The following is a 10364-nucleotide window of genomic DNA, read 5'->3' as shown; positions in this document are numbered from 1 at the left end:
GTTCCGCCCTGGCCGCCGAGCGCGGCCCCCCCGCCCCGACGAGCCCCCGGTGTCCCCACCCTCGCCCGGCCCTGCACCGCCGGGGGGGGGGGGGGGTGCGGCCGGCGCTGTCCCGTGGCCGAGTCGTGCCCCGGCGGAGCGTGGCCGCTGGCCCGGGGCGGCCCGGCGGATCCTCCACCCCGGCGCGAGGCACGCGGGTTCCAGTTCCCCGCAGCGCCCGGAGTCCGGGGCGGGCGGACAGAGCCGCTCCCGGCGCCCCCGGGCAGCTCCCGCTCGGTATTCGCAGACTCCTCCCGTTCTCCGCCTTTCCCGGGAGAGCGGGAGCTGGGCTGGGAGGGTCATGCGGCTGCCGGGCTCGGTGCGCGGCCTCCCCGGGCCCCGCTGGTCAAGAGCGACCCTGACCTGTCCCTGTTTCACTCTGCAGGTTGACTCCTTCAGGGAGCGGATCACGAGTGAGGTGAGTCGAGCAGGAAAGAGGTTTTTGGCCATGTCTTTCTGACAGACAGGATTGCCGGCTGAGCCTGCCCTGGAAGCTTAGCAACACCTGGGCATCAGTCACCCACTGCAACGAGGTTCTAGAGCCTCGTGGCTCTCTTCTCACCTGGGCATTGTTTGGTCTTGGCAGCAGGAAGAACTTGCATTCTCTCTGTTTCCTGCTCGTGGGCAGATGATTTCCCTGGTGTTCCTGCCTGCTGGTGGGAGCCGTGTGGCCTTAGTTTCACATCGCTGTTTGTTCTTTCTTTCTCAGGCTGAAGACCTCGTAGCAAACTTTTTTCCAAAGAAGCTGTTAGAGCTCGATGGGTTCCTTAAGGTAGGGTGTGCCTTGTGCTCTGTGTCCTTTTCCATTTTCAGCTGCGTGTTGAAAGGGATGTGGCAGGTCTCCTCACAGCTGCTTTCTGTGCATGTCACCTTGTTGCAGAGACACGAGGCAGCAGCTAGTGGCTCACATGCACTGCAGTGCTGTTGGCTCTGGAGGGGGTGCTGCATTTTGCAGTTTTCTTTGTGTGATCTCTCACATTTGTCTTTCTACATGTTCCCCAGTGGGCTGTCCCTGGCAGTCCTGGGGTCTCACACAGACACCAATAGCTGACCGTGGCTCCTGGGTGGGGGGGTCACAGCCTATTGCTAGGCCTTTTGTTTTCGTTCATCCTAATTTTACAGTTGGACAAGAGGGAGGTCTGAATCTTTTGTCTTCTCACGGTGTTTGGTGTGGCAGAATTTGTTAGTTCGTAATTAAATAAGAAATCTGCTTTATTTTCCAGGAACCCATCCTGAACATTCATGATCTTACTCAGATCCATTCGGACATGAACCTCCCAGTGCCTGACCCAATTCTTCTCACCAACAGCCATGATGGACTGGATGGGGTAAGGTTACTCTCTTGGCTGTGATCCCAGCTTCTATTAAAACTGCATGGTTTGCTCTGTGCTGGGGTAGGATGTTCTTATTTAACAACAGGCCTTGGCCCAGAGGCTTTTAGAGATTGATCTCTCGAGCCTGGGAAGTCTGCTGGAGGTAACACTGCTCTGCAGTCCTTCTTGGGCTTTAAGGAAGAGTGCTTAGAAACCAGGAACATGGCAGGGCTCTAAGTTTTCCTTTTTTCCTTTGCAACACCTTTACAGCTTACGACTAGTTTGTGAGTAAAACATTTTGTATATTTTAGCCAAATATGAAAAAGAGGAAGCTGGAAGACCACGAAGAGACCTTTCAGGGTAAGAATCCCCAAGCCCCTTGTATTGCTGCCTGCCCCCTGAACTGCTGCACTGAGCCTTGGGGATGCAAATCATGTGAGCCCCACTTGCCCTGCCCTGACAGCAGCTGCTGCTCATACAGGCCAGAGCCTGACCTACAGATGTCTTGATGTGGAGGAGTCAGGTTCCAGCTCTTAGAAGCATAATTAGTACTTCTCTGACAGACATAACTAGTACTTGGCTTGAACTTGGCCTCCTGACAGAGGCAGCTGATCTCCTGGTGGCTCTGTGCAGTTCCTCTCTTTGTCTGGAAGAAGATTCCAGGCTTTGGATTAAGCTGAGACAGAAACTTCTTGTACATGTGCACCAGGAAAACCTTTTGTGCTCAGCCTCAGCATCCACGAGCTCTTCAGTCTCATCCTGCTCTGTGTTTTCTCTTTTCCTTCCCTTGTGGTAACTGCTGTTATCCCATGTCCCGTTTCCCCTTCCCTACAGGTAGCCATAGCCTGGCTCAGTCCCTTTCTGGCCTTTGTGGGAGATGAGGCTCAGGTGACCCCTCGGTCCGACCGTGGCGCGGCCGTTCCCGCGAGTCGCTCACGCTGGGGTTTGTCTCTGCTGCAGGTACCAAAGTGTTTGTGATGCCCAATGGGATGCTGAAGAGCAACCAGCAGCTGGTGGACATCATTGAGAAAGTGAAACCAGAAATCAGGCTGCTCATTGAGAAGTGCAATACGGTGGGTGTGAGCCTGGAGTAAGGGGAGGTAGCAGGGTGGTTTTACTCCTGGAGAGGGGACGCTCTGAAAGGAGCGGGTCCCTCTGTGCTGTAGATGAGGAAAAGCAGGGCTTTGCCCTGTCTGACAGTGGCTGGGAGGCAGGTGAAACCCTTGGGGAACTCCTTTGTTCACCTGAAGGAGAAGGATGTCGGTTCTCAGGCCTCATGAGGCTTTGCTTTGCCCTTCTTTTGCACAGGCACGGACTCCTGCCAAGAGCTCCTTTGGCATGGTGAGGAGAGCTTCCCATGGGAAGCTGGGCCTCTGCTGGCTTGCATGGCATCCCAGGCATGTGGGAAGTGATCTTGGTAGTGTTATAGGTACATAAGGGACCTGCAGCCAGCGGTGTGGCAAAGGCAAGGTCCTGGGAGGCTTTTACTGACATTGCTGAGAGCAGTCTTTGCACAGGTGTTGGCATTGGTCAGCATTGTGATCTCTCCACTGCAGGTCAAAATGTGGGTGCAGCTTCTCATTCCCAGGATAGAGGATGGGAACAACTTCGGTGTTTCTATTCAGGTGAGGCACTGCTCTGTGGTCCAGGGACTTGGATCTCTGGGGTTCCTCTGAATCTTTCAGTTCATGGTGTCCAGCAGCTGCAGTCATGGGGTTGGTTTAGGTTTTAAAACCCAAACCTGAGCTTGATGTGGTGCTGCTGAGACATTGTTTTCCGAGCCCTGAAGGCCAGCTGCAGCCTCCTGGAGCTAATAGCTTCCTTGTCTTCCTTGCAGGAAGAAACAGTTGCTGAGCTTCGGACTGTGGAGAGCGAGGCAGCATCTTACCTGGACCAGATTTCTAGGTAAGCATGCAAGAACAGACTTCATTTTTGGGACCTTGGAAAAGGAATGTGTTTGGGAAAGGTCCCCCAGCTGCTGTGACAGGGCAGCTTGGACCTGAAAACAATCCTGGTGCTGTTTATCTGAGCTTTAGTCTCTCCCTTTTCCTGCCAGATACTATATTACAAGAGCAAAGTTGGTTTCCAAAATAGCCAAGTACCCTCATGTGGTAAGTCACCGGGGACATGGAGATTTGCATGTTTATGCTGCTGCTTTTTGGGACTCTTTGAGCTGCTTTGTCACCATCTTTTTTGAGCTGAGGGTCCTGGGGGAAGAGGAGGGGGGATTATACAAGGATTGAGGGCAGCAAGCTGCAGTGGGGGGTTCCTTTGTGGAGGGCAGGACCCTCCCTGAGAGTGTGGGAGGCTGAGCTGAGCTGAGCTGGGCCGCTGAGCCGCGTCTGCTCTCGGCAGGAGGACTATCGCCGCACCGTGACGGAGATCGACGAGAAGGAGTACATTAGTCTGCGCCTCATCATTTCAGAGCTGAGAAATCAATATGTAAGTGGAAACACAGAGCTCACACTGGCTCCTCGTGCAGCAGTGGAGAGCCCTTGTGATCCTGCTGCTGCTTGTCTCCCCTTTCCCCCCGAGCACGTCCACTCCTGGCAGGAAGCCTGCCTGCTTCCCGCTTTTGCTCCAGCGGGACGAGCCAACTGTTGCTTCTCCACCATCTCCTAGAGATGCAGATGTTTCCAGCAGTGTTCACAGGGCCCTAGTGCAAAATATTCTTGCCCCCTCTGTGGGAATCTGATCCTAAGCTCTTCATACAGTACGAGCCAATCCTAGGGTTTCTGAATAAATGTTTTTGGTATTACATGTACTGGCTGAAGGAAGCCCTTACCTTAACCAGGTGTGTGGTTGAGGGGGGTGCCAAGGAGAGTGGTGCTGCTGTGGTAACCAGTGCTTATGGTGAAAGCTGGATGGCTTCCTGTCTGAGTCCTGTTCTTCGTTTTTGCAGGTCACTTTGCATGACATGATCCTTAAAAACATTGAGAAGATCAAGAGGCCTCGGAGCAGCAATGCTGAGACCCTCTATTAAGTGTCAACGTTTGAACTTGAGAACTGTTCAGTCAACTAAAGACCGTCATTGCCTTGGTTTGTTACGTGACTATCGAGATGGGAAACTGGCTGGAAATAGTATTGCATTCTTAGTTAAACTCTAAAGAAATTCTTGCCTAGTTCTGTGATTGGTTTTGTTCAGGTCTCAGGAGCTCTCCCTCTTCCTCTAGTCACTGGTAGTAGAGGCCATGCTGCATTGGACGCCCCAGAGGCTGCTGCAGCCAGGCAGGGACATTTCTTCATGCCTTGCTTCCTACCTGAGTGGGAACACTATAGACCAAGCCCTTGTCCTGTCCCATCTCTTGTCTGGTGGCTGCACTGGGGTCTCTGGGAGCAGGGCAGACAGCCCAGCACGACGGCAGGCCCGGCAGTGCCACAGCAGGGAAGCTCTGTCCCCGCTGCCGGCTGTGGCCAGGCCCCTCTGCCACCAGCTCTGCACTGACCAGGGACCCTGCCCCTTGGCAGCTGTGCTCTGATGCCACTGAGCCATCTGCACTCCCTTTCTTGCTCTCTCCTGGCTCAGCAGAGCCTGCCCCATAGGTCTCTGCCTCACCAGTTCTGTCTGGATCGGTGCAGAGCAAATGCTTGGAACTAGAGCTGGTGCTGTCCTGGCTGTCATGAGCTCAGGTGGCTTCTGCCATTTGACTAGAGCCACTTTCTTGGCTAAAACCAATGTTCTTTCACATACGTCCCGGTTGCCCCTTCAGCATGAGTTGCTTTTGCCTGGGCTGAGGGAAGGGATGGGCTGGAGATCTGATGCTAAAGTCTTAAAATATCTCTGCATGTGATCAGACTGAGCCCCCCTGTCCCTGGCAGTGCTCCCCGGTGCCTGGGCAGAGCAGACCGGCTGCCACAGCTGGCTGCCACAGCTGGTGCTTGACGGTGAGGGTGGCTGATACCCACCTGGTACCTTGCAGACCTTGCAGTCTTTCCCCTGCAAAGGGCACGCTCCCGTGCCTCGTGACTCCTCTAAGCTGCCAGAACATTTCGTGGTCCATTACAAACCCCTTTGGAAATGACTGGTTGTATTGCGTCAGTTTTTGTGTGTGGCAAGTGGGCCCATAACGCTGCAGGCTTCAAAATTTTCTTATTTATAGTATTTCTACTTAAGTCCCTAATCAGGGAACGTTAAATCATTTGTTTCAGGAACTCGCTGTTTCGCAGGTCTCGCTGTTACACCTGTATATTCTTATTGTGCAGTAGCCTTAAGAGTTGTGTTAATCTCATTGTAACAACAGTGACAAATGGAATGAACTTTCTTCCCTTATTTTTTTTACTTTGTTTTTAGTTTTTTGGGTTTTTTTCTGCTTCCACATCTAAGAGCCATGTTGTCTCTTGCTGGTTTCCCAGGGATTTGCCCAGAGTGCGGCGGGCTGCTGGCCCTTGCTATAGACTCTTCTGTTGTTGTTTGTAGTAAGTCAACTCTTAGTCTTCCCGCTAATAAATATTCAGTAACAAACCAACTGCGTTGAGCTGCTGTCTGGGAGCAGCACTTCCCCTTGTGTTTCTTTGTATTGATTCCTTTCAATTTGTTCAGCTTTCTTTGCCAGATGAACGTATGTAAACTTTTACCATGTCAAGAAATTAAAATAAGGTACTTGGAATTCTTTCAAGGCAGCCCCCTGTGTGTGATGCTGGGCTCTTAGGCCATGCAGTTTTAGTGTCCAGTTCTGGTTCTGCCATTCTCACGTTCAGTTGCTCCTTCCCTTCATTCTCCTCATTCCTCTTTTTGACTGTGTTATAAACTAGCCTGCTGTGTAGGTTGTTTCTGTTCCTTCAGCATGCCTCACATTGGGCATGATTTTGCCTGTGGGCTTGGGTTTGGTGGAATTTTTCCCATCTCAGCCAAGAAGTGGGACTTGGGCCATCCCAGTTCAAACAGATAAGGGGACGTTGCATGGTGTTTCTCTGAGCCTGCAGTTGCTCCAGGGTTTCTCTGCCAGGCAGGTTCTTTTGGGCAGGGGTCTCTGGGCTGTCCTGGATGCAGCACCCAGTATCTCTGTGGGGCACAGAGTCTGTTGCTCCTGGCTGCTGCATGTGTGTGGTACCCAAGGAGAGGCAGCTGCCCTGCTGTCCCCAGCCACAGTGCCCTTTGCTCTTCTGGGGATCATCCTGTTCCTGCCTTTCCCCCATGCTGCAGCACAGAGGCCTCCCGAGGAGCACTTGAGGCTTTCCTGAGTGTCCTGCCCCCAGCTGCAGGGCTGCAGCCCCCATGAGCCAGCCCCTGGTGCAGGGTTCGGTGCCTGCTTGGGGTTGTGCCTGTCCTGGCCACGGTGCTGCTAGGCAGGGTCTGTGACTGGCCCTGGGAGCAGCCGCTGCAGACCGGGGCTCCCAGCTGTGGCACCTCCGGCTGCCCAGGAACAGGAGCAGCCACTTGTGCAGGGAAGTTCCTGTGGTGTGGGAAAGCCCTGCAGGTGCTTGACCCGTGCAGGGAAGGGGCAGTGAGCTGCAAACAGGTCTCAGGGCCAAGGTGGCTGGAGCAGAGCCCAAAGGAAGGACTTGCTGGCAGGACTTGATGTGGTGCAGCATGAGGGGCTCCTCCTCACTGCAGTCAAACAAACTGAACTCCCAGGGAGTCAGCGCCAGCAGTCCCGTGGAAGGATGGAGCATCCAGGACAATTGTCTTGGCAGGTGCTGGCAGGGAGTGGGGTTCATCCGTGGGAGCAGGGGAGGGTTTGTTGTTGTCTGTGATCCCAGTGAGTCTGGCAGCAGTCACAGTGTGCAGTCAGGGCTCCGCTTCACCGGTCCTTGAGACATCCCAGCTTCAATGCGGGGCAGGAGGATAATGGCTCAGCAGTTGTGTGCAGCCACAGGCGCTGCTGGCAGCGCAGCTGGCATGGAGGAAGGGTCAGGCAGGTTCCACTGTTGTGCTTTGCATAAGCTGACCCCATGAGGTGAGGCACTGGGAGTGGGAGCTTTCTGAAGTCTGAGCTCTGGTTTGGGGCTCGCTCAAGCCTTGCCAGTGTCGGAAGTGTTGGCAGGGGTTTTCTGTGCTGTGCCCTTTCCCCAGCTGTCGCAGTTGCTGTCTCAGAGTTTCCCCAAGCCAAAACCTGTCTGTGTCTGGTTTGGGTTTCAGTAAATTTCAGATGCTATTTTTTGCCACCTCTACCTTTCTGTGTGCGTGAAAAACAGCACTCCCATCTCCCTTTGTTCGGGGAACGTGGGCAATTCAGCAAATAAAAGATGGGCAGTGCCTAAAAGCAACCACTTAGCCAAAATAAAACATGGGTAGGATGTGAATTCTCCATATGGGATGTGGGTCAGTGATGGGCTGATCTCGCTGGGGAACTGGCATGTGGGAAGCAGTACGTGCACTGAGCAGGTCATAAACAAGTTATGCTGCTGTTACGGAGACGTGCAATTTCTCTAATTCTAGGTTAGCTTTAGGCTGTTGCAGGCTCCTTTTGGAGAGGGTGCACAAGCAGTTCCATGGTGTGCATGGCCCCCAAAGATCCCTCATTGCTTTTCATCAGGCAGTTATTGACGCAGGTTCTGGCTGTGCAGGCTTAGTTAATTACTCTGCTTCCTGAAATTCCTGCTGCAAGATGAAGGTGGATTTAGGGCTATTTTGTTTATTCTGAAACAGAGCTCTAAACCAGAGCTGGAAAAGTCCAGCAGAAGCAGACAGTACTAAAAAATCCAGTATCAGACGTGGCTTCCATGGGACAGGCTCTGCAGTGGGGCAGAGGCAGTGCTGAAAGCTGCCATCCTTATCCAGCAGCCCTGGGGTGTTTGCTGTGCTTGGTTTGTCGTGGGGTTGTCAGTACAGATTAGGGTTTCTCTTTCTTTCCAAGCCCCCAACATGCAGAGAACCAGGAGTGTTCCCACACTCTATTTTCGGATCTCTCCCAGCCCAGCTGCAGGGTTGAGTTGTGATTTGTGGGGCAGGAAGGCCTGTGGAGTTTTCTTAAACTACTGCTGTGCTGCTTGGAAAAGGCCCTTCTGTAATTGCAGCCTGTGCCATGGCTTTGAGGGCCTCAGGATGCAAACCCAAGAGGCAAAATCAAACCTGAATGATCTGCTCTTTGTGTACTTCTTAAAGGAAAGGTCCACACGAGCTTTGTGGAGGTTCTGCTGTGTGCTCCACACCTGACCCAGGGCAGCAGTGCTTCTGCTCTGTGCTCCACACCTGACCCAGGGCAGCAGTGCTTCTGCTCTGTGCTCCTAGTGAAATGGGCACCATGTTCCAGGCCTACACCAAAAGGGAATTTTTCTTTCAAGCCTAACCCCAGGTAATCCTCGAAGCCTCACTGACTTCATGGGTTGAAAGACTGACTTGGAAATGAGCGCTGCTTTGCCTGATTTAGGGTTGCTCAGAGGTGTTCAATTCTGCCACTGTGAGCTGATGAGAGCAGGTACTTCAGCACAGCTCTGTTCTTTTCTGTCCTGTCCCTGCCCATTGCTGTGTCCGTGCTGCAGTGAGCCCCTTTGCTGGCACTGTGACTACATGAAGCAAGTGCTGTGGCTCTGAGGCTCTCCTGGCGTGGCAGCTGGTGAGGCAGAGCCCTGTGTGCTGGCACAGAGAGCGTGTCTCTGGCCTCACAGCTGCAGCCTGTCCTGAAGAAGGCTGAGGCTGCCAGTGGTGGTGAGGATAATGGAGTGTGACCCATGACAACGTGGCCTTCTGCCTCCCAGCCTGGTGTCTGGCATGGCCAGAGGACCACAGAGGGGCTGTGCCCCAGGTAGGATCTGCCACAGAGGAAGAACCAGAGGCTGGTGGGAGCTGTCTCCCATCAGGAAACTGACAGGAGGAAGAGAAGACGAGGGTGAGGTGAGGTGAGGCTGGCAGCAGGAGTGGAAATATTGGGTTGAATCTCCAGCCCTGGTTCTCTTGGATGCCGTGACCTACTCAGCACCAGCTCCGGGACTGTAGCCAAGGTGGTGCGAGCATCTGCTGCGTGGCAGGATGGAACACCAAGTCCTTCTGGCTGCCTTGTTCTGCCAGTGCCTTCAAACAGCGCTGTGAGGCCAGCAGGGACTGTCTTTGGGGTGGCAGAGGGCAGCTGTGGCTGCCCAGCCTGGGCACTCTGGCTGGGCAGCACTGATAGCAGGCACTGCCCTCAGCTGCTGCTGGGTGCACGTTCAGGATCTCTCTGTCTTTGAGGGAACCTCTTGGGAGCTGCACCTCAGTTTATCTGTGAATTGGAGGGAGAGACAAGGGCTGGATGATCCTGTGACAGTACAGTGCTGGGGATTAATTGGCTCAGAGCTGTTCTAAGGTGCAAACTAAGAGCTGGTTGTTCACAGCATGTTGGGGCCTGATTCTCCTCCTGAACTACATCTCCATGCCTGCCAAAGTTTTTCTGCTGCTACACAGAAGGATGTGTTTTCAGCAGAGGCTTCCATGTGGAAGATTTAAAAAAATTAAATAAAAAGTAACTCCAAGCTTGGAATGGTGCTGCCAGGGAGAATGTTTACAAGGAAGCAGCCTGATAAACAAGGAAAATCGGTGAGTTGTAAAGAGGTGAAATTGTACAGTGTGGCAACAATTCCCAGCTTGTCAGAGCCTCACAGTGGTCACAGCCACCTCAGGCTGACTGCAGGATCTCCGTTTTTACAGGCAGCCTCAGGAAGCCAGGCTGGACTGAAAAAGTAACAGAATTATGTGGAATTTGTCTGAGTCACTGACCCTACATCTCCACAAGTTCTTTCAGGGCACTGCCGTGAAGGAGAACCAGAGGAGGCTGCAGCTGAGACGAGATCTGCCCTTTCTGGTCACCAAGGATTTCAGATCTCCTCCCCTAGCCTCTCCCAGTCTTTTGTACTTTCTGCGTTAATCCATCCAGTGCAGCATACACTGACAGAGGCAGGAGCTGGAAAGCCTGCTTTGAAAGCCTCTGAATGCTGCTGGACCAGCTGGAGGCATGAACCTGAAAACCGTGCTCATCCTCCTTGGTCTGGCATTAGCCACAATATTCGCTTTGGTCTGCGTGTTGCTGACCAGAGGAAGGAGCCCCAGAAACTGCCAGCACCTGCACCCGGAGCAGGAGGACATGGAGGATGGCCAGA

The 10364-nt window shown here is 53.4% G+C and overlaps 2 protein-coding genes across 2 annotated transcripts in view; one reads left to right on the top strand and one right to left on the bottom strand.

Annotated features, from left to right (window-relative positions):
- The window catches only part of BECN1 (beclin 1), a 20815-nt gene that overhangs the window by 3936 nt on the left and 6515 nt on the right, over positions 1-10364 (bottom strand). Inside the window, exon 2 of the mRNA XM_042027823.1 lies at positions 345-354. Within this exon, the coding sequence (XP_041883757.1) occupies positions 345-354 (10 nt within the window). The remainder of the gene's footprint in view (positions 1-344; positions 355-10364) is intronic.
- Positions 425-5968, top strand: PSME3 (proteasome activator subunit 3). The gene is made up of 10 exons (XM_042027825.1): positions 425-457; positions 749-811; positions 1263-1367; positions 1664-1712; positions 2313-2425; positions 2909-2977; positions 3190-3257; positions 3409-3463; positions 3708-3794; positions 4255-5968. The coding sequence occupies exons 3-10, from the start codon at positions 1308-1310 to the stop codon at positions 4333-4335; spliced, it is 582 nt and encodes a 193-aa protein (XP_041883759.1). The 5' UTR covers positions 425-457; positions 749-811; positions 1263-1307; the 3' UTR covers positions 4336-5968.

The sequence above is a fragment of the Corvus kubaryi genome, unplaced genomic scaffold (genome assembly GCF_017639235.1).
Source record: "Corvus kubaryi isolate FWS band 111438036 unplaced genomic scaffold, C.kubaryi_AGA036_p1.0 37301, whole genome shotgun sequence".
NCBI classification, from domain to species: Eukaryota; Metazoa; Chordata; class Aves; order Passeriformes; family Corvidae; genus Corvus; species Corvus kubaryi.
This window is presented reverse-complemented; position numbering and strand designations above follow the sequence as displayed.

What these genes read in the sequence shown, in the direction of transcription:
- PSME3 (XM_042027825.1), top strand. Translation starts at nt 1,308, where the DNA reads ATGAACCTCCCAGTGCCTGACCCAATTCTTCTCACCAACAGCCATGAT. An exon ending in ACTTCGGTGTTTCTATTCAG is followed by an intron (nt 2,978 to 3,189) that starts GTGAGGCACTGC and finishes TCTTCCTTGCAG; the next exon opens with GAAGAAACAGTTGCTGAGCT. An exon ending in TACCTGGACCAGATTTCTAG is followed by an intron (nt 3,258 to 3,408) that starts GTAAGCATGCAA and finishes TTTTCCTGCCAG; the next exon opens with ATACTATATTACAAGAGCAA.